The 23,428-nt window shown below is 31.7% G+C and overlaps 2 protein-coding genes across 3 annotated transcripts; one reads left to right on the top strand and one right to left on the bottom strand.

Annotated features, from left to right (window-relative positions):
- Positions 1–1,161: 1,161 nt before the first annotated feature.
- On the bottom strand, positions 1,162–10,829 carry LOC118193524 (uncharacterized). Of its 2 annotated transcripts, XR_015043959.1 has the most exons (2): positions 5,232–10,829; positions 1,162–1,916 (listed from the first exon to the last, which is right to left on the bottom strand). XR_015043959.1 is itself a non-coding variant. In XM_035364622.2 (1 exon), the coding sequence occupies exon 1, from the start codon at positions 9,731–9,733 to the stop codon at positions 8,690–8,692; it is 1,044 nt and encodes a 347-aa protein (XP_035220513.1). In that variant the 5' UTR covers positions 9,734–10,829; the 3' UTR covers positions 3,431–8,689. The 2 variants fall into 2 exon arrangements, 1 of the variants encoding a protein (XP_035220513.1); XM_035364622.2 differs by lacking the exon at positions 1,162–1,916 and having other exon boundaries at positions 3,431–10,829.
- An 886-nt stretch (positions 10,830–11,715) lies between these two features.
- LOC118193526 (uncharacterized) lies at positions 11,716–14,861 on the top strand. The gene has a single exon (XM_035364624.2). It carries the CDS (start codon positions 12,483–12,485, stop codon positions 13,440–13,442), a length of 960 nt encoding a protein of 319 aa, XP_035220515.2. The 5' UTR covers positions 11,716–12,482; the 3' UTR covers positions 13,443–14,861.
- The last annotated feature ends 8,567 nt before the right edge of the window (positions 14,862–23,428 follow it).

The following is a 23,428-nucleotide window of genomic DNA, read 5'->3' as shown; positions in this document are numbered from 1 at the left end:
AAGGGCGATTTCAAAAATAAAGGTTTTATTCAGAATAAAGAATATTACGAAGGGATATTTAAAATCGCAACAAATAAAATTAGGAGACAGATTATCTTACGAGATGATGAGAATAAAACGGATATTGATGTTAAAGAAGAATATCGAAGAATTGTTAAAGAGACACTTAATATTGGGGAAGATGAAATGGATGGTTTTGATAATAATGAGAATGATTTTAGTAGTGAAAGTTTGGAGGATGAATTGGATTTTACGTATGAAGAAATCAGAGAAGTCATATTAAATCTCAGAGATAAAGCTGCTCCAGGACTTGACGAAATTCGTGCAAGAGTAGTAAAAAGACTCTTTGTAAATTACCCTTCTTTTTTCGTTATACTTTATAATAAGTGTTTGTCCCTACATGTTTTTCCTGATACTTGGAAAGTTGGTAAACTTATTTTGATACCAAAAAATGAAGAAAAATATCGTCCTATATGTTTGCTAAAAGTATTTGCCAAAGTTTTGGATAAATTGATTGTTAATAGACTTTTATATGTTTTGAATGGTAATCATCATCTAGCGGATAGCCAATATGGTTTTAGAAAACGAAGATCAGCTAATTTGGCACTTTTTAAGGTTGTTGACGAAATACGAAAATTGAAAAGCACTGAACATGTTGCTATTGTCTCTTTTGATGTTAAAGCTGCCTTCGATTCTGTACGATGGTCCTCCGTGTTGAATAAATTGATTGAGTTAAATGTGACAAGAGATTTGTATTTGCTTATTAAGGATTATTTTAACAATAGAAGTATAGTTTTTAAAGGTTTATCAGAAAATATTGATATAAATTTGCAATTGTATAAAGGATGTCCGCAGGGATCATGCAGTGCTCCTCTGTTCTGGGCCCTAATAGTAAACCCACTCTTGACTAGTTTTAATGTTCTTAACGCAAAAATCATATGCTACGCTGATGATATTTTGCTTCTTGTCAAGGGCACCTCTTTGGAGAAAATTCAAGATACTTTTACTGAAGTTGAAAAGCAGATGCTTAAATGGAGTCAATGTGAAAATATTCAATTTAATGTAGATAAAACTTTTGGTCTCTTTTTTCCTAGGGGAGGTGCCAAGACTAGAGTACCGAAATTGAAATTTGATGGGAAAAATATTAGATTTCAGAAAAATATTAAGTATCTTGGTGTAGTTATTGACGAAAAACTGAATTTTATTGAACATTTTAAACTTTTACACAGAGACATTGATAAGATTTTACATTTTTATAGGAGTACTTTTAATGTGGAGATTTTACAAAAGAAAGCACCAATATTGAAGAAGATTTTTAATTGTGTCATTTTACCGAAAATATTTTATGGAATAGGTGCTTGGGGTGCTAGAGCAGGGGAGTTGATCAGACTAAGAGATAAATTAAATTCTTTGCAGAGAAGCTGGATGCTGGCTATTACTAGAGTCTTCAGAACTGTTTCTACGGAGGTGGTCTGTATTCTTGCAGGAATTCCTCCCCTCTCTTCCCAATATAAATTTTCAAAAGTTTTTACTTTTAAATGATTTGGTTGACGGAATAAATATTGATGATTGTATTATTAACAGCGATGCTTTCCGAGGTTTTGATGATACTTATATACATCCTGTTAATAGAATTTCGATTTTTTATGATTGTAATTACTTGAAACATCAAGAACTGGATATTTATACAGATGGCTCGGGGCTCGAGGGCGGTATTGGAGGAGCCTTTGTTGTCTTTTTCTATGGCATTGAGATCCATAATTGGAAATTTAAATTACATGCTATGAACTCTGTATATCAAGCTGAGATGTACGCAATATTTGAAGCTTTAAATTGGATTAAAAGAACTTTAGGAGTTGGTTACTGTATAAATATTTACTCCGATGCCTTGTCTGTACTGCAATCCCTCTCGGGCCCTGAAAATAAAAACTGTTTAGTATTTGATATAAAGAATTTATTTTTACAATTGAAAATCATTCATAATATTAAAATTCACTGGATGAAAGCTCATGCTGGTTATGATGGGAATGAGAGGGCTGATGAATTGGCAAAAGCTGCGATATTAGATAAGAATGTTACTGTTAAATACATCCCATACTCTAAAAGAAGGGCCACCTCCGTTTTATTTAATCATGTTCTGTATGAGTGGAAAACTAGCTGGGAACATTCTAGTAGAAATGATGGCTTGTTAAAAAATATAAATTTAGGAAAGAAAATGGAAATGTATATAGATATTGATGTTAATCAGATCCTAAAAGGACACGGTCGCTTCCCAGCATATTTAAAGAGATTTGGTTTACAGGATAATGATAAATGCAAATTATGTAACGTTCTGGGAGACTCGAAACACTTTTTTGAAGACTGTAGTATTACCGGGAGCCCAAGGGTTAAATATCGAAAACAATTTCACAGTGATTTTAAGAAAAACTATAAGAATCTTGAAGAATATTCTAGAGAGATTATGAGGATTCTAAATTCGTCTAAAGAAGCCATAGGCATTTTTGTGTGAATGATGTATGTATATGTGTTTATATGTTTTTATGTCGTTTTATTTATTTATTTATTTTTTTTTGTTTGTTTGTTTTGTTTTCTAACAGTTATTATTATTTGTTTCTGTTCGTTTGTATGAATGTATTAGGTCCAGGGATAAAGTGAATTTCCCTGGTCGTATTTATTATTTCGTTTCGTTTTCCTTTTACTAACCTTTTTTGTTACTCGGTTCCTGATGATTTGGTTTTCCGGGGCTTGTAGTTTATCTCTTTTGTTTTTTGTTTTCTTGTTGAGTGTTTTGAGCACGGCTGGATCGCTGGCTCGTCGTTTGTTGTTGGATGGGCTAGCTCCCATGAAGAGTCATATGACCAAGCATGTCTTGGTTAGGTGGGCTGGGGGCTGCGCCCCGTAATTATACCCTTTAGATCATAATTGCTTTTTATTTCATAAATTACGGTTTCATATTTTTAATAGTATAATTTCTGCATGCCATCTTACCAGATTTCAATTTATGATCTATAATCCGGAAAAACCTCTAATCCGAAATCGGCACGTGTCCGAATTACGGACTTTGTACTGTATTTTTATACTATGCAGAAATATATTATTCATTTTGTGCATTGATACTCTATTATATTTTGTTATCAATGTACCAATCGTTATTTTAGTAATGTGTTTGAGCACTGCAGCATTAGGTATAGCTGCATTAGCATATTAAGTACTGCATAGATTATGTCATTAAACAGCTTAACACATAACTGCAACAGTTCATAATGTGTAATAAAATACATAAATGCAATCTTGTACTATGAAACATCCTTTGTATTATGAATTAATAAGGAAATTAAGAACACCAGTTTATGATTATTGGCTGTGAATACATATCACATGGTGTGTGGCACTCTGTGTCGCTATAATAGGATATATACATTTATACAAACCAGTTTAATAATACATTTATTAACGCGCTAAAGTGGAATTTAAGAATTTAATTTACATGATTTTTTTTTCCCAAGAATGCAGATGCTTCATGCTTAAAAGCATTGCATTGACTTTTCTCATTGTGATAGTTCAGAGATTTCTCCAACACTTGTTAATATTGTCACAAAAGCATCATGGCTTACACCATCATACTATTCCTTACAAGTTATAATACTGTGGAAACAAGTTTCCTAATTTTTCTGACTTTCTAAAGGATCTATACAATAAGTACAAGAATAAAAATTTCTTTGAACTTGTGAAATTTTATTTGATTTTATTCAATTTAGTTTCCCTTTTTATTCATAAACCGAAATCTTAATAATAATAATAATAATAATAATATGAATCCAACAGTTCAGGAAGTTACGTAAATTAGTATAAACATATTTTAAATTTTTTTTAGAACCTGGAATTGCTGATTTCAATGCATTAGAATTTTGCAATAACCCCATGTGAAACACTAAATAATTATAATTTATTAAAGTTCACTATAGATTGTGAAACAGTGCAGTTTAAGAAAACTTAGTACAGTCAAAAGTCGTTAATTCGGACACCCATAATCCGGACCTCAAAGCTAAAACCTTTCTGCGCATGCGCCGCGTTGACACATGCGCATAGGCGTTTACGCGTGCGCGTAAGGCGCAAGTGCAGAATACGTTTTCGCGTGCGCGTTTAATGTATAACGGACGGTGCAAGCTAAAATTATATAATCATCTATTTCAGTTAATGTTGATGATTGCGTTGTTCCTTAATCTTCGAATTGGATGCGGCTTATTATTTTTTGCAGACTGTAAGAGCAATTTTATAAAAGTAAACTTTAACTTTCGATTATGTCGATTTCCGATTCTGGAGCTCCCAAAGGATCTACAAAACGAAAGTATGTCTCGATGTCCGTCAAACAGAAAGTGGAATTGCTGCAAAAAATGGATAAAGACATGAAGAAGGTGACAGAGAGGTTAGTGAAAACGAAAAAATTTCGATTGACAAGTTAGTCGGTATTCTCGGCACAGCAATTACGGGACTTGTAACTGAACAAGAAATCATGTCTGTTTATAGAATTAAAGAGAAAGTATTATCACATAAAACGAAACAACTTACATTGAAAGAAATGTTTAATAAAGTAAACAAATAAATATTAAGCTTCTTTTTTTGTAAATTTTGATATCCTTTAGATCATAATTGTTCTTTATTTCATAAATTACGGTTTTATATTTTTAATTTTAGAATTTGTGCATGCCATCTTACGAGATTTAAACTGATGATCTATAATCCGGAAAAATCGATAATCTGGAATCGCCGAAGTCCCGACGAGTCCGGATTAACGACTTTTGACTGTACATATATTTAGCGAAACGGTAGAGAAAGTTTTATGGAAATTATGGATATGGATTTCTAAATAGATTAAAAATACCTAGAATTACAAAAATAAATAAATAAATAAAAACTGAATCAGAACGTAAAGAAAGATTAATGAAAATTTTAAATGCTGCTGAGTTCCATTTACTTAAAGGAAGATTTTTTTTTTAAGATTTATTTAGATACTTTCATTCAAAGTCATATTTCATAAGACATATAAATTCATACAGCATATCCTGTTTTTGTTTTTCTCAAATAAGCTACACAAGGTAAATTCTCATTTCTTCAAATAATTAAACCTATTCCATACTATTATGAATGACATCACTGGCATTGAAAATCTAACATCATCACTGACAGTGAAACCCTAAACTACAATGAAGAGAAATAAATATATATAGTACCTTCTGGTTTTCACAGCAGGTCTCTAATATGACAATGACAATGTTTTCAATTTGAAAAACTTTTCTTTTTCATTCTATGAATAAGATAGTGCTACACTTTTGCACATTTACAATCTTACATTGAATCTTTTGTTATTTTACTTATCATGCAATACCAGCAAAACATCTCTCAGTAACTTTCAAGTCTTTTGACTGGCCAAAACTTTCATCTCACACACTGAGAATCTAAGCTTTTCTTTTCAGTTGTTTATTCAGCTGTGTCAAATTCTCACTCAGCAGCTGTTGTCCATATTACAATGTAGCTGTAAATTTCGTGCACGTTTCTTGAGCTCATAACTTCACTAATGCAAATTAACCTTTATAATTATTTTCACATAGGTTAATCACACGCATTTCATAAATGCTTAGAAAAGGTACAAGTCTTCTATAAAGGCCTTGTTGAGAAAATGAATTTCGCACATTTCTACAGTGGCAAGAAACGTGGTTACAATTTGCATATGTGTAAGCAAAGTTACCAATCTGCACATATGAAAGAAACAAATAATTAACGATCTAACTGCATTTTTGTAATAGAATTGTGTCAATGCAGTGGGGTTTTATTTCAAAATACTCAGTATACTGATAATTTTTAATCTTCCAACAGAAAAAGATACTGTAGATGATACTGTAGAAGCATAATTAGAAGCAATTGCTGGACTGCAGCCACTAGAAAAGTGTAAAAAATGATTTTTCTTGTTTGTTTATATATGTTCTTTTAGTAAATTACTACACAACTATATTAAAGAAAAAAATATATAGAATTTTATGATACATTTTAATAAATAGAATTTTTCAATATCTTTATAAATGTTATTTTAAATAAATTGCTTACATAACTGTATTAAATATGATAAATAATGTACAGTGTGTGTTAGAAAAATGTATACACACTTTGAACTGTCATAGAAAATTTATTTTCCAACCTACACAGTTAAATTTCTAGAAAGGTAAGGTTATAGTGCAATTTGAAAAATAAGTGTACTTTCTAATCAAACAGAATGCTTCAAATAGTGTTTAAAACATATGTTCAAAACAATGTCCTTCATCTATACATTTCTGAGTACGAATCACGACTGATTCCAAAAATGGGATTTCTACGCTCGCCCCTTGAATCTGATCCCAAAACATGTCAAGGTGACGTGGTTTACGACAGTACATCTCATCTCTTACTGTGCCCCATAAGAAAATATCATGGGGCATAAGGTCTGGAGAGTGTGCAGGAAACTCGATTGGTCCCCTGCATCTATCCACTGGCCTGTTATATTATCACTCATCACTAACACTTACCACATTCATGTGATCTTTGCCTTGACAATTTTTGTGGACTATTGAAACACTTCCAGCTATAAAACTGAGGATTCATCACATGTAGCCATGCAATGTCTCTCTGATCAGCCTTTCTGCACATCACACATTGTTCCATGAACCTCAAATTTTTCTAGTAGATGTGTAATAGTTAACCTTGAAGGTGGATCAATCCCCTACTCAACATCTCCATTGTCTCTGAACTGCAAAAACATTCTCAAACTTCCAGTACCATTTGAAAACCTGCTTCTGCTCTTGGAAGTTCAAACATACATCTGCCATGTCAATGTTACTCTTTTGGCACTAACTGGGTTGCACAGCTAAACCAATGACCCTGCAGCTAGATGTTGAGACAACATAACATTATTTTCTCTGATAAACTTAACCTTACAGGTATGATAATAAATTTTATATGACAGTTCAAAGTATGCATACATTTTTCTGATGCAACCTGTATATTAAATAAGTCCTGTTAAATTATGTCATTAAATAAATTGTTGAAAAAATTGAATTAAATACTATACTAAACACAGATTTATATTTAATTCTGGGGAAAGTGCAGAATCATCCACTGCTCGGCGTGTTTTTAAGAATTTGCACAAACTCGGTATCCATTTTTAAATCGATCTATTTTCACTTAAAAAAAATCAGAGAATTGCACAAACTAGGCATTGTGCAGTTCCTTGACTTTGTCCATGTGCACATCGATCTATTTTCACTTAAAAAGTCAAAGGAAACTGACAAAAATCCAATCCTTCTTACTCTTGTAAAAAGCACCAAACAACACTGCACTTCACCCTAAATTCCTCCTGTGTCTGTATATTAAATAACTTACATTTTATATATAATAAATGAATTTCCAGTTTCTTGTTTATTGTAGTCAAATTCCATATCATAGATATTTACAACACTCGGCAACAATTCGCATTTTCTTAAGCGTGAACTGCGGCAAGTCCCTTATAGAAGACAAGTACCAAGTAAAATGTCATTTTAATAAATTACATAAATAATTTTCTTGCTGTATAAAAATACCAGCTAGTATTTAAACTGATATGTTTTTGGAAAATAAAGTACCGATATATTAATGTACATGGTTATGTATATAACTAAACATAAAGTAAATACTTTTTAAAGGAGTAATTTAAATTATAAAAAACTAAATTCAGTCAAATCGTAAAAGTGATTTTTCAAGTCATTTTGCTCATTACTGCTATCAGCCATGCTCCTGTTTATTTTATTATATAACTACTTAAATTCGTTCTGGGAAATCTAAACAATATGAATTAAATAATATAGTATTTTTCTATAATGCCATGCTTTCTGGTGTCAATGAAAGGGAAGCCAAATATAAGCTGAAACCCAACGATTGTGCCATTTGAGCTACAACTGTGTGTGTGTGCATCTAAACATTACTCTTAACTCTAGACATTGTTTCCAACTGACAAAGCTACCCAAACTCTAGGGAAAGTGCAAAATCACCAACTGCTTCGCGCATTTCTCAAAATAGCAAACTTGAAAATAACAAGTCAAAGAATTGCTTAAACTCGGTATCCATGTACACATCGACCTATTTTCACTTAAAAAAAATCGGAGAGTTGTACACTCCCTTGATTTTGTCCATGCACACATCAATACGTGCCACATAAGTGGGCGATTCTGCATCAACTTGAAAATAACAAGTCAAAGAATTGTACAAACTTGGTATCTATGTACACATCAACCTATTGTCACTTAAAAGAAAAAAAAAAAAAAAAAAAAACAGAGAATTGCACAAACTTGGCATTGAGCACTCCCTTGACTTGTCAACGTACACATCGATACACACCATATAAGTGAGTGATTCTGCACTTTAGATCAAACTGCATAGCAGGGGTATAATGGAAAAATACCAATAATAGTTTTAATATAATTCAAACTGCAGCAGAATATAAACATTAAGTTAAATTAATTTTAAATTAAACATTAGATTAAAACTTAAGGCTAATTTGCTTTGTTCAGATAAGAGATTTTGTCTTCAAATTTTTAACCACAAATATGATTTCTCTCCTGTATGAATAAACATATGCATGTTTCAATTGCCTAAATGTGTAAATGACTTTTTACACTCGACATATTTAAGGTGGTGTACCTGCGTGAATAAGCATATGCATATTTAAAGTACCCTTTTGCCTAAAGGACTTTTTACACATTTGGCATATAAAAGGCTTCTCTCCTGTATGGATAAGCATATGTGTGGATAAATTACCTTTTTGTCTAAATGATTTTTTACACACTTGACATACATAAGGTTTCTTATCTGTATGAATAAGCATATGTAACTTTAAACTGCTTTTTTGTACAAATGACTTGTTACACACCTCACATTCATGAGGTTTCTCTCCTGTGTGGGTAAGCATATGCTTATTTAAAGTGCCCTTTTGTCCAAATACCTTATTACATACCTCACACTCATGAGGCTTCTCTCCTGTGTGGATAAGCATATGCACATTTAACTCGCATTTCAGTCTAAATGATTTGTTACATACTTCACACAGATGAGGCTTCTTTCCTGTGTGATAAAGCATATGCCTGCTTAAATCACTCTTGGGTCCAAATTTCTTATTACACACCTCACACGTATAAGGTTTCTCTCCGGTGTGAATAAGCATATGTGTGTTTAAATTTCCCTTTACTCTAAATAACTTGTTACATACTTCACATACATAAGGTTTCTGTCCTGTGTGAAGAAGCATATGATTGATTAAATTGCACTTTTGTGTAAAGAACTTGTTGCATACCTCACACACATGAAGCTTTTTCTGTGACGTGTGACTAAGCACATGGTGGTTTAAATTACTTATTTGGCTAAATGATTTATTACATACTTCACACACGTAAGGTTTCTCTCCTGTATGAATAAGCATATGCTTACTTAAGTCACTTCTTGCTCCAAATGCTTTGTTACACACCTCACACACACAAGATTTCTCCGTGTGAAGAAGCATATGCTTGTTTAAATCAGACTTTATTCTAAATGACTTTTTACATACATCACATACATGAGGTTTCTCTCCTGTGTGAATAAGTATGTGATTGCTTAAAGTAAATTTTTTTGTAAATGATTTATTACATATCTTACACACATGTGGTGTTTGTTGTGTGTAAATATGCATTTCCATGTTTAGAGTGTGACTTTATTTAAATTATTTTTAATGGTTCTCGCACATAAGATTTCGTGTACTCTTTTTAAATACTGCTTTTCCCAAAGGACCTGTTAAAGCTGAGTGTTTTGATATCATATAACTTGCTAAGTACATTATGACAATATTTTTGTTTTGCCATGGACATGAAATGTGTTGATTAACAGAAGCTTAATCTGAGATTATCATCATATTTGTAATTAAGTTTTACAATGTGTCTCTTATACAGCAACTAGCTCTTTGGCATTTGTATGATTCATTTATAGCTGCAATATGCAAAATTTGGATGCAACCAACTTAAAAGTTGTTTTCCCAAACCATTGTAAGGGTAGCAGGTAGCAGTGAGGAGAGCAAGGACTTTGCAGTGGACTACTTCAGCCAGTGTTTGAGGACAATGAATACTTGAAAAAAAGAGTTACAATGGATTACATCAATGAATTCCTGATCCTACAGTGAGCGTTCTCCAAGAAGTAAGGTCAGATGATCAAGTGAAAAGTACTAATCTTCAAATCTTTCCAAAATCACTGGAGTAAAGTTTTTCAACATTGACTGATTTCTTTTAATAACTGAGAACGTGTCACTTTTAATTTTACTTTGCTTATGTTATGTTAGTTCACTAATTTTTGTTACCTGAATGGGTAACAATTAATAAATCTTCAGTTGTCAGCAGATTCTGTTGATATTCAACATATCGTCCGATTAAATGGTTGTTTTCTGCTACCGCAACCCCAAGTAGTTCTTGGATGCTTCAAGCTCCAGTTCAACACCTAGCCCAAAACAATAATACATACTGTGCCTAAGCGCCTTAGCTTATGACAGCACTATATTAAAAATTTATTTGTTTTAATTCATACAAATACGATTTCTTTCCCTGATATAGGTACATGTTTAGTTATGGATTTATGGAATTATATCACATAGCCTAGATTACGATTAAGTGAAGTTTTGATTACGTTTGTCAACCAATGTTTCAGAGTCTGAGGAAATTAATTATCAACCACGTTCTTCCTATGCGAAATCGTTTTCTGATGTCATACCGACAGCAAACCTATTACAATGATGCCAGATTAGGCAAATGTTTTGTTAACAAACAGACAGACAGACAAAGTAGACAGATGTCTTTTGTTGCACCCGCTAAGTCTTTCTGCACCGATGGGCGAAAAATCAAGCATAGGTGCGAAGGAAAGGTATATAGAAAGGAGGCCAATTTTGTATTTCAGAGGAGAGTAAAAAGGAACTTCGTACATTTTATACGAGTTCGAAATGCCAGGAAGAAAAGATGGGACAAAATAAAGTAAAAAATAAATGGCCCAAAAGTAATGGAGAGGAAAAAAATTTTTTTATTTATAATTAAAAAAAAAAAAAAAAAAGGCCTATAGAAAGAAAAGGAAAGGAAGTAAGAGAATTTTGTTAAAAAAAAAAACAACCCACGATTGTGTTCATGAGTGTAGTCAAAGTTGTTATCATTTACATTAAATAGAGTCTTTCAGGTGTGTGTAATGAGTGTGTTTTGTAAAGCTGAATAGATGTAAAGATGGGGGAAAATTAATAATAAAATAATAAATATTGGGGGTCCAGTCACATAACAGTATAAGTCAAGTTTAGAGGCTAACTTTTGCTATAACAGGAAAACTAAAATTTAAAAATTTTTAAATTTGAACTTTTATTTTTTAACATGGAAACCAATATTAGCCTCTACCTTGAGACACAGTAACTGAAGACAAATAAGATCAAGATACATATAATATCATGCAAAGTTATACATTAAAACTAAGTAACATCATCTATTGCGGTTTCCAACATATTTATATACTCAGAAAACACCATTAGATAAAATCATAAATCCAAAACAAGGCGAGAACATAAATGTTTTTTTGAAACGAAAATGATAACCTTGTTTCCAAATAGAAACTGCTTATTTAACTTTCAATAAAAGCAACGCACGAAATATAGATGAAAGATTAGGTAGGAGCAAGGTCCGTTGTCTATTTCTTATAAAATCCATGGTTGGCTGGGAATTACGTCAGAATGACGTCACCAGAGCCAACCAATCAAAATTTCCTGCCAAGTTGAAATTTAGTCGCACCAGAATTCATTTCTTTCCTCTTTCCTTAGTCAAGATTTGTTACGAAAAAACGAGTGTCTGGCAACATTAGTATAGTTTTGAAATTGTATTAATATGTTGAATGTGAATCATGAGCAGTGAATGATCAGTCATTTCCGAGAAATTATTTTATTTTTTTCCCCTCTTCAACAAAATAATGGAATATTCTATACGGTCGAATATGTATAAAAGTTTTAAATAAGTAATTTCGTTTAACTGTTTGCATTGCCTGAAAGTTCTAGCAAAATCAAAATTTCATTCAATTCTAATGCAGTGTTTGTGACATTCATAATTAAAGATTTATAGATGCTATGACAATAAAACGTATTTGGCCTAAATATAACATTTATTTCTCTTGAATTGTTCCCAGATATCATGTATATCATGCACTACATATGTCTCCGCAAAATGTATTCATAGTTTTATAGAGATAAATGTATAATGTGAGCTAATGTAACATAAATAGGTCTTTATAGAGATAATTTATAGATAGAGATGAATTTATAATGCGGCTAAAAGCTAATGTGGTGCATCTAATATCTATTTTATATAAAATCACTGTAAGCCAACACATGTTACATTCATTCAAAACAGGAACAACATTGTGAATTATATAGCTGGCACATGGATATACACATTGAAGAGAAACCTCATAAGTGTGAAGTATGCAGCAAGTCATTTCCACGAAAGTACTCTTTAAAGAAACATATGCTTATTCACACACGAGAGAAACTTTTTAAGTGTGAGGTATGTACTAAGTCATTTATGAAAAATTGTCATTTAAACAAACATATACTTATTCACACAGGAGAGAAACCTCATGTATGTGAGGTATGTAACAAGTCATTTCCACAAAAGGACTCTTTAAATAAGCATATGCTTATTCACACACGAGAGAAACTTTATAAGTGTGAGATATGTAGTAAGTCCTTTACACAAAATTGCCATTTAAACAAGCACAGACTTATTCACATAGGAGAGAAACTTAATGTATGTGAGGTATGTAACAAGTTGTTTACAAAGAAAGATAAATTAAACAAGCATATACTTATTCACACAGGAGAGAAACCTCATGTATGTGAGGTATGTAACAAGTCATTTAGACTGAAGGGTGATTTAAGTAGGCATATGCTTAATCATACAGGAAAAAAGCCTCATGCATGTGAGCTATGTAATAAGTCATTTAGACAAAAGTGTAGTTTAAATGAGCATTTGCGTATTCACACAGGAGAAAAGCCTCATGTTTGCGACGTATGTAACAAGTCATATAGACAGAAGTATAAGTTAAACAAGCATATGCTTATTCATTCAGGAGAGAAACCTCATGTGTGTGAGGTGTGCAATAAATCATTTACAGAAAAAGAGAAATTAAAGATGCATACGCTTATTCATATGGGTGTGAAACCTTGTGTTTGTGAGGTATGTAACAAGTCATTTAGATTAAAGGGTGATTTAAATAGGCATAAGCTTAATCACACAGGAGAAAAGCCTCATGTGTGTGAAGTATGTAACAAGTCATTTAGACGAAAGGATCATTTAAACAGACATATTGTTCATCACAGAAGAGAGAAGCATTATATGTGAGGTATGTTAATAACACCATTTATTTAAAAGTGTTTTTGAAAGAAGGAAATGGCTATTCGTTTAGATGAGAAACATTATCTGTATCATGTATACAACAACTCATTCAGACAAAGATTTTATTGAAAAAAGTGCATTCATAGACAGAAACTATACATGTTACATATTTTAAAAACAATTTCATGAAAGAAGCATTTGGTATATATATATATGTTTATCAATGCAGAAGAGGAGACATGTCTTTTGAAAAAAATTTAGGTTAATGAGAACCTTCACTTGTCTAGGAGTAACTTTCCTTTAATTTTCTGTTATGCACTTGCCACATGTTTTGGTGGGTTTTTAAATTGTAAATGCTTTTTAGTTGTGAGAATAATTTATAGACATACACAGCATAGCTGAGATGTAGATCATTAGGTCTTTGCATGTGTGTTGCTTTTTTTCACAAGCTCAAAAAAGCATTGTAGGTGCATATCGGTAAAGTACCGACTTTTCGTACAGCAGAAAAACCTGATAATGTGAGATGCGTATCTTTTTATTTGATATAAATTCCCAATATGCTGTTTATTTGTTTCCATGAGAGAAAATCTTGATATATAAAAGTGAAATCCAGGGCCGTACCTAGGCCATTAGCTGTCCTTAAATTAAAAGAGAAAATGTTCAATGATTAGTAAAATTTTTATTTCATACTAAGTACTTACATATGACAAGTTGTATAAAATGTACTTACATGAATTTAAAATATTTAATCGTGGTATCGTAAGAGTTCGGCTGCCCCTGATTTTCATCGCCCGCTTACATTTATGCACTGCACCCTGCTAGGAATGGTCCTGGTTAAATCATAAGTAATTTTAATGGAGCATAATATAATAAGTTGTGAGATAATTTCTTTTTTAATTTACTCTGAGTAATATATTTTTGAATGAAGATTTTCTGAAGAAATAATTTTGTATTTAATACTCAGAACTGTGCATTAAAGTAAGTTTACAAATACATACATGCAGAATTATTCATATAAATGTATATAGTGGACCACTGGTATAAAACTGTGAACTGACTGAAATAAGTACAGTACATATATGTATCTGAATGAGGTATAAATATTCATGACAGTTATTTATTTAGTGTTATATGGAAAATTATGTGAAGTATACAAATACAAATGACTCATTGTTAAATGTGCATTTCATTATTTTTATTAATATATAACAGATGCAAAAAGCAGTACTGAACAAGCACTTGTATTGGGATATCTCTATCAGATAAACTGCCTGATTACAATATATATATATATATATATAATTGTTGGTACTACCATACAAAAGACTTAGATTAACATCTGTTTTTATGCTTTGATTGACAAGACAAAGATAACTGCAAAGTTACTGTTAATTCGCATATCAATTATATAAATTATTACTCTTAGTTATGTTTTAATTGTTACTAATGCAAATTTATGTCAAACACTAAAATATGAACATTTTTACATAGGAAATTTTACATACATAAAAAATACAAATGTATTTTATACATTTTTGCACAAATATTTTTATTAGCATTTAATTATGTATTTTTCTCCGCCACATAAATTTAAATGCATGACTATGATATATCCATTTGTACTGTACTCTATGTTTTGAAATAGGCATCTGAAGGCAAAATTTCCCCATTTTGTTTGCTTCTTTCATAACTGTAATAACTGTCTTTGATCAGATTCTAGTTCCTGAATACTCTTTTCCCACTTCTGTTTATTGCTGGCAATTAATGTGAATGGATGGAAAATGACTTGAAATATTGTTTCAAATAAAAAATGGGAAATTATTTCATTGGGAGTGTAAGGATAAATATTATAGTATTTTATTATAAATATTATTTAAATATTATAAATATTATTTAAAATCTCAACTGTCTGAAACATTCCGGAAGTGTTGAATTTCGAATAGTTGAGCTCATAAATAATGAATATTCAAATTTAAAAAAACAAATCAGTGGAAAAAATTTCCATTTTAAAATTATAAAAACAATCATCTTATTTGTTACCAACTTGAATATCAGAAGCCTATATTTAAAATTATATAAAATTTTGGGGAAAAAAAAAAGAAACACATTTCAATCAGAAAAGCTGATGTCTTTCATAGGCCTTAAGTATGAAAGTAAAACATTTGATTCGATTATGAAATTCTGCAGAGAAGTCGCCAGTCATTCTGGCATAAGTTAAAATGGATGATTAATTCTTTATTTACATAATAGATACAAATTACAAATATAGCATATAAAAAACTGTAATTGCTTATCATAATTTTACATGTTACATCACCACTCTTTATCCATTTACAAAGTTGCATACACAGTCAAAAGTCGTTAATCCGGACTCGTCGGGACTTCGGCGATTCCAGATTATCGATTTTTCCGGATTATAGATCATCAGTTTAAATCTCGTAAGATGGCATGCACAAATTCTAAAATTAAAAATATAAAACCGTAATTTATGAAATAAAGAACAATTATGATCTAAAGGGTATCAAAATTTACAAAAAAAGAAGCTTAATATTTATTTGTTTACTTTATTAAACATTTCTTTCAATGTAAGTTGTTTAAGTTGCTTCGTTTTATGTGATAATACTTTCTCTTTAATTCTATAAAAAGACATAATTTCTTGTTCAGTTACAAAGTTCCGCTTTTCAAGTCCCGTAATTGCTGTGCCGAGAATACCGACTAACATGTCAATCAAAATTTTTTCGTTTTCACTAACCTCTCTGTCACCTTCTTCATGTCTTTATCCATTTTTTGCAGCAATTCCACTTTTTGCTTGATGGACATCGAAACATACTTTCGTTTTGTAGATCCTTTGGGAGCTCCAGCATCGGAAATTCTATTTGACATAATCGAAAGTTCAAGTTTACTTTTATAAAATTGCTCTTACAGTCTGCAAAAAAATAATAAGCTGGATCCAGTTCGAAGATTAAGGAACAACGCAACCATCAACATTAACTGAAATACAGTCAAAAGTCGTTAATCCGGACTCGTCGGGACTTCGGCGATTCCGGATTATCGATTTTTCCGAATTATAGATCATCAGTTTAAATCTCGTAAGATGGCATGCAGAAATTCTAATATTAAAAATATGAAACCGTAATTTATGAAATAAAGAACAATTATGATCTAAAGGGTATCAAAATTTACAAAAAAAAAAAAAAGCTTAATATTTATTTGTTTACTTTATTAACATTTCTTTCAAGGTAAGTTGTTTAAGTTGCTTCGTTTTATGTGATAATACTTTTTCTTTAATTCTATAAACAGACATAATTTCTTGTTCGGTTACAAAGTTCCGCTGTTCAAGTCCTGTAATTGCTGTGCCGAGAATATCGACTAACTTGTCAATTGAAATTTTTTCGTTTTCACTAACCTCTCTGTCACCTTCTTCATGTCTTTATCCATTTTTTGCAGCAACTCCATTTTTTGTTTGATGGACATCGAAACATACTTTCGTTTTGTAGATCCTTTGGGCACTCCAGCATCGGAAATTCTATTTGATATAATCGAAAGTTCAAGTTTACTTTTATAAAATTGCTCTTACAGTCTAAAAAAAGTAATAAGCCGGATCCAGGTCGAAGATTAAGGAACAACGCAATCATCAACATTAACTGAAATAGATAATTAGATAATTTTAGCTTATACCGTCCGTTATACAATAAACGCGCACGCGAAAACGTATTCTGCACTTGCGCACATGCATATGCGCAGTCGTAAAGGTCTTATGCGCATGCGTAAACGCCTATGCGCATGTGTTAACGCTGCGCATGCGCAGAAAGTTTTTAGCTTTGAGGTTCGAATTATAGATCATTCCGGATTATGGGTGTCCGAATTAACGACTTTTGACTGTAGATAATTAGATAATTTCAGCTTATACCGTCCGTTATAGATTAAACGTGCACCTGAAAACGTATTCTGCACTTGCGCACACGCACATGCGCAGTCATAAAGGTCTTATGCGCACACGTAAATGCCTATGTGCATGTGTTAACGCGGTGCATGCGCAGAAAGTTTTTAGCTTTGAGGTCCGGATTAACGACTTTTGACTGTAGATAATTAGATAATTTTAGCTTATACCGTCCGTTATACATTAAATGCGCATGCGAAAACGTATTCTGCGCTTGCGCACATGCATATGTGCAGTCGTAAAGGTCTTACGCGCACGCGTAAACGCCTATGCGCATGTGTCAACGCGGCGCATGCGCAGAAAGTTTTTAGCTTTGAGGTCCGGATTATGGGTGTCCGAATTAATGACTTTTGACTTTAATGGCTTTTCTTGATGCCCGGATCGTGCAATTTCAATATTATTCGATTTTTGTGCAGTCCCAAATGTAAATAATTTTCTAAATGTCAGGAGAAAATATCATATATATATTTATTTTATATCCTTCTTTACAAAAATTAAATTGGTTTAATTAAGACACACTAACACGCCGAATAAATACTAATTCAGAAGACAAACAACAAAAATCAGCGTTATATTTACAAAATTTCCACAGGACTAGTTTCGATGGTTTTACCGAACCACCATCCTCAGCTGCAAAACCGCAAATGAATTTTCGGTTCATTTGTGGTTTTGCAGCTGAGGATGGTGGTTCAGTAAAACCATCGAAACTAGTCCTGTGGAAATTTTGTAAATATAACGCTGATTTTTGTTGTTTGTCTTCTGAATTAAATTGGTTTATCAAGAATTAATAAAATTTATATTAAACCCAAAAGATTTTGTTATGATTGCATTGCAACATCATGCTTATCTATTATTGGTACTAAATGACACCATTTGGCAACAACATATATGTGTTAATAGTATTGCGTGATCTATAATGACATTACAAATCTCTCATTTATCAAATTTTCTAAAATATTTTGGTTACATGAAGCTTTCAAGTTAGTTGAATGCCAGATAGTTGGGCTTTTACTGCACTTAAGATGGACTTATATACAGAAAATTTTAAAACTATAGTTTTATTGTACATACTCTAGGGGATTTACTATTATACAGGATTCTTGCAGGTAAATTGCGATACAAAACGTAAGTTTGTTCAAATGAATAGATATACACATAGTACTCAATATGAACTTGAACGTAATATGAACTTGAAAATATGTACTTGTAATACAAATAAGTTGCTGTACACGTACATAGCATATCCCATATTTATAGCAAAATCAGTAACAGCCTTCTATGTCATCGTACTGCCTCGTTTTCTTGCCGGCGCATTGGGCTCTATTGTGACATAGAGCCCAATGCGCCGGCAAGAAAACGAATCATAATGTTCTTCTGTCAGTCATTGTTCATCAGTAGAGCACAAAAAAAAAAAAAAAAAAAAAGGTGTGGTCAGGCGACTGGTTACTCACGCTCCTTTGTTGTTGAACAAGTAGCTACATATTCTGGCTCTGGTGCAAAAACACAATACCAACTGATTTTAATCCCTAAGCATGCAAGAATCAAGGATGTCAGACTCGAACGAAAATGATTGAGTTCTTAGCTTTGTGAATTGAATTAAATTAAAATCTAAGCTTATAGATTGTTCATCTAGTGAGTGAGGCTTTAAAGACTTTATTATTTATTACATTAGCTCAGATAACATGGAACCATGGTTAATCGAAACTTGGATAATCGAGGTTCTACTGCATATTATAATATATAAGGAAAAAATTAATCATGGCATTATAAAAATCTTATTTGTGAACTGCATATTACTGTGTATTACTTCTTAAATTACATTCATAAATTGTTGGTGATATGCACTAAATAAACTTAAATAAACACTAAATATGGGATAAAACTATACTTGATGTGCTGCAAGGAGCAAACATACATGATTTTTTAACTAAAAATTTATTAGTTACATAACAGATGACTTGTACACATGAAATGATATTATTGCATGAATTCTTAGTTATAACTGCAGAGTTTACATTCTAAAATCAATACATTGATATCCTTATATGTTCCTAGCAAATTTTGCTTAATAGTGGTGGCAAGATAACATCACTGAATATTGGTAGTTTAAGTCAGATATATATCCTATCAAATGGGCTAGCTGCTTAGATGTTTTTGTGGCTGTACAGTACTTTTTTATTAACCTTGAAAAGAGTTGCACAAATAAATGGCTATTTTTTTTAATTTGCTTCTTTATGCCAATGAAAACATTTCTATATACTCAAATAAGTGTTTAAAGACTGGAATCAAATCTGAATACTGAATCAACATTTAGAACTGCATTGCACTACTTGACTTTGTTTTTTTTAGATTTTTAAAAGTAAAATCTCTAATAGAACTTGTAGATTAGCATACAGATTCAAGCATTTGAATTTAATCTTTAAAATTTAGTTCAGTGCTTATACTCCACTTCAGTTAATGAACACACTTGAGATTTATATATTTAGGGAAAATTATACTTTTTTGCATTGTTTGAAAGTCTTTCGAGTATGAATATAATAATAGTATTTTGAATAAATAGTGTTTAGGTTGCTGGATATGATATAGTAAAGAATGAAAGCAGTAATGAACAAAATTACTTGAAAAAAGACTTTATTATAATTAGCTGTATTCATCAAAATATTTAATTTATAATAATTTAATTTATACGATTCAAACTATATTAATTCTGTGATCAGTTATTATAAATAATCATTAACGAAACAATCTCAGTTTTAGATGCTTATAACAAAATAATAGTTCAGCAAATTTTTAGTCCCAGGAAATATAAGAGGAAAGTTACTACAGCAGGAAGAACAAAATTTTCTTAAATATGCTGTGGACTCGAGTAACAGCATACTGTAATTTTTCATCAATATACAAGTTTACATCATATTCTTATTTCTACAACTCTTTAGTGTTTTCACTGCATGTTTGGTAAAATAACAGGTATGTGTACAATATTCTAGCCTCTATTTATTTGTTTGAAATTCGTATTTACCACTTTTTAGTCCAAAGGGGCTTTGTCCCTGAAGAACTATTGTTTTCGTTTTGCGATTTTGCGCCGGACTCATAAACGTCGGTTCACTTTTCAAACTGTTGCCACAAAATGTTAGAGTCCTGCATTATATTTGAAGAAATTAAATAATGAAAAATCTGCATAAATGATTGTCTATTTCTCGCTTTGTGATAAAACAACAATGGTACATAGAGCCATCGAATTTTGAATGATGAAATCCTACTGCGAATATGGGCATCTGAAATCCCAAATTTGGAATTTGTTTAATTATAGATTTTATATTTTGTAAAACTTTCAACGAATTTTTGATTTACAAACTCAATGCTTTAAAAGCGAGAAATGGCAACGTTATATAGAAAAAAAATACTTTTATCTCCAGCTCGCGAGGCTGTGTATATCGGAAATTCTAAAGATATGCTTAATTTAACATTATTTTGCGATATTGCTCTTGAACTGAATTTTATGGTTTAAGTGCAAAGAACATGATATTTAATAAATAAAGGTAACGCTCAAAACGTTAAAAAAAAACGCCCCTTTGGTCGTAATTTAAAATCTGAAACATTTCAGATTTTTTTTTTTTTTTTCAAATAAATGTTTTAAAAATTTCTATATACCTATTCGAACTGCGTAAATAAAGGTGCAGCGTTTATTTATTAATTTTTTTTTCCAAAGATACAGGTGCATGTTCAAAGTATTGTTTTATGAGAAATGCATATACTGTATCCTATAAAGGCAGAATAACACTTGTTAAGAAAGTGTGGTCACTATTTTTTTTTTTTTTTTTTAATATGATTTGGTTACTTTTAAGGTGCATGAAAAAAAAAGGTACAAATTGAGTTTTGTTAGCATATGAACTATGTTGGTCTTCCTAAATAACTTTGCATGTAAACGCCAAAGAATAATTTTCACAAATGAACATTATCTATGCAACAGCTTTCAGGTAACTTGAAAACGCTTGTCTTTCTTTCTGTTTGCATGACTTGTTTTTCACTTAATTTCACTTGAAGAAGGTAATAGTGTTCAGTCGCTGAAAGCATTTCAGCTAAAATTAAGCCAATTTTTTTCTTTGGTGACTGTACATTAATTTTCTGATATTGCCATATAGATGTTCGACAAATTTCATAATGTAAACAAGCTCCCATTTGAGAGATTGCATATTAAAAATTGCTTCTATTTAAAGTATTTATAGCATATATATGACTGCACTGGAGATAGGTTGGCCAAAAGTCTATTAAGGTGACCAGAAAAGATCAAGTTCATTTCGTAAATATCAGATTTATGAATGAAATTGTCTCACAGATAGCAGCTTACCATTAAGTGTTAAAAGCATACAGTTATTAAAATGTTTGCAACAATTACTGTGTATTCATAATTAATAATAACTACTAAATTCCGATCCCCTCCTTTTCATCTAATTTTTTTTTAACTCCATGATTCCTGAATATTTTCAAATTATAATTTGATGATCTTTCTCAGGAAGCTCCAGTGAATGACTATTTTTTTTTTTTTTTTCCCCTTGTGTAGGACACACTTCTTCTAACAATAAAAACAACACAATGTCTGTAAAATGTTTCTACTACAATTTGATGTGCACTGCCATTGCTCTAAAATCTTGTTCCAATTATACTGAAGCCACCACTTTTCACATGCACCTTTGTACATTCAAGGAAGTTCTCAATTTTGAATCTCTGAGCTTTCTACTACATTGGTACAAATGGTACGTAGGTACACCTAATACTTAGGTGTACAACTGCTCAACTGGTTTATCCTCTTTAGTGGAAATATGAGGAAGTTTTCCTCAGGAAATTCTTCATGAAGACATCACTTTCCTCAGGAAGTCCTCCACAAGAATATCTCTATTTTCTCAGGAAGTCCTCTATGCATGGAGATAGGAACATATGGAGACGCCTTCCTCCCACTAGGGCTGCCAAGCTTTGGTAGCCGAAAGGCTGGTTTTACTTTTGTTTAAATCCAGAATATGTTACCTTGAGAGCGGTTTGGTAACACTCCAACACAAATATAAAAGCAAGGGCACTTTTGTACAAATGAAGCATTGACTGCTGGATTGGTAACAGCAATTTGTATAGTTTAGGGACATTTCTGCATAAATCATAGCCTGGTTATTTTTTGATAACTTGCAACAGAAAATTTGATTATGAATTTACTTTATAAAATTTTAAGCAACTGGACTACAACAATACAGATTTTAGCAAAATGTTTGTTATGTGTAAAGAATAATAACTACCTTAACTTTTTGAAGACGGGATGGCCATTATAGTGGCCATAGAGTCCTCCCTTTGAAAAGACGGGGTTGTCCACTTTAGTGGCCATGTCTTTTCCCCCCATTTTCCAGGCTGAAAAGTGGGGTGAAATGTCAAATTTGACGTCCCTAGGGTTTTAACCACTTATCCCTTTCAAAGGTGTTCCTTTTGCGACATAGATGCACCCTTCTGAGAGTCCATTAAACTACACACACAAATCTTTGTTGCAAATAGGAGGTGATTTCTTAAAGGGGAGAAAGCATTCAGTTCAAGATTCCCCGTCCTTGGGTAGCTTTTACTGCTACCAAAGCCCCGGCCTCAAAAGGTTAAGGTACCTTTAAAATGCCAAAATATTGCAAAAATATAACATAATTTAAAGGTCAATTTTCTTATAACTAACTGGTATAAACGTGAAAATTTGTATAGTTCATTTGATGCCCTCATTGTAATATGCACTTTTTAAAATTTTTAGGGAAGAGGCATAAGAGTTGCTAATTTCAAACTCACTTAAGGTTTATAGAATTGGAAAATAATCACTTTGGGTTTTATATAGCATAACTAAAAAATGAAATTTCCTCAATATCCTGTAATCCTTATTAAATTAATAAATATATACACAGATGTGCTAATGCTAACTAATCCATCATTTATAACCATATATTTGTGTAAAATTGTATATAGAAACATTTTCCACTTTGGCGGAAATGCCCTGTGCAATCAAGGTGATGTGACCATTCTCAATGTCAGCAGTTTC

Source organism: Stegodyphus dumicola, chromosome 11 (assembly GCF_044657685.1).
Source record: "Stegodyphus dumicola isolate Sdum_Otavi_A_Nest chromosome 11, ASM4465768v1".
In the NCBI taxonomy this organism is placed as follows: Eukaryota; Metazoa; Arthropoda; class Arachnida; order Araneae; family Eresidae; genus Stegodyphus; species Stegodyphus dumicola.
Note: the sequence above shows the minus strand (reverse complement) of the source record. Positions and strands in the feature narration are given on the sequence as shown.

Coding starts and splice junctions, on each gene's coding strand:
- LOC118193526 (XM_035364624.2), top strand. CDS start 12,483: ATGGATATACACATTGAAGAGAAACCTCATAAGTGTGAAGTATGCAGC.
- LOC118193524 (XM_035364622.2), bottom strand. CDS start 9,733: ATGGAAATGCATATTTACACACAACAAACACCACATGTGTGTAAGATA.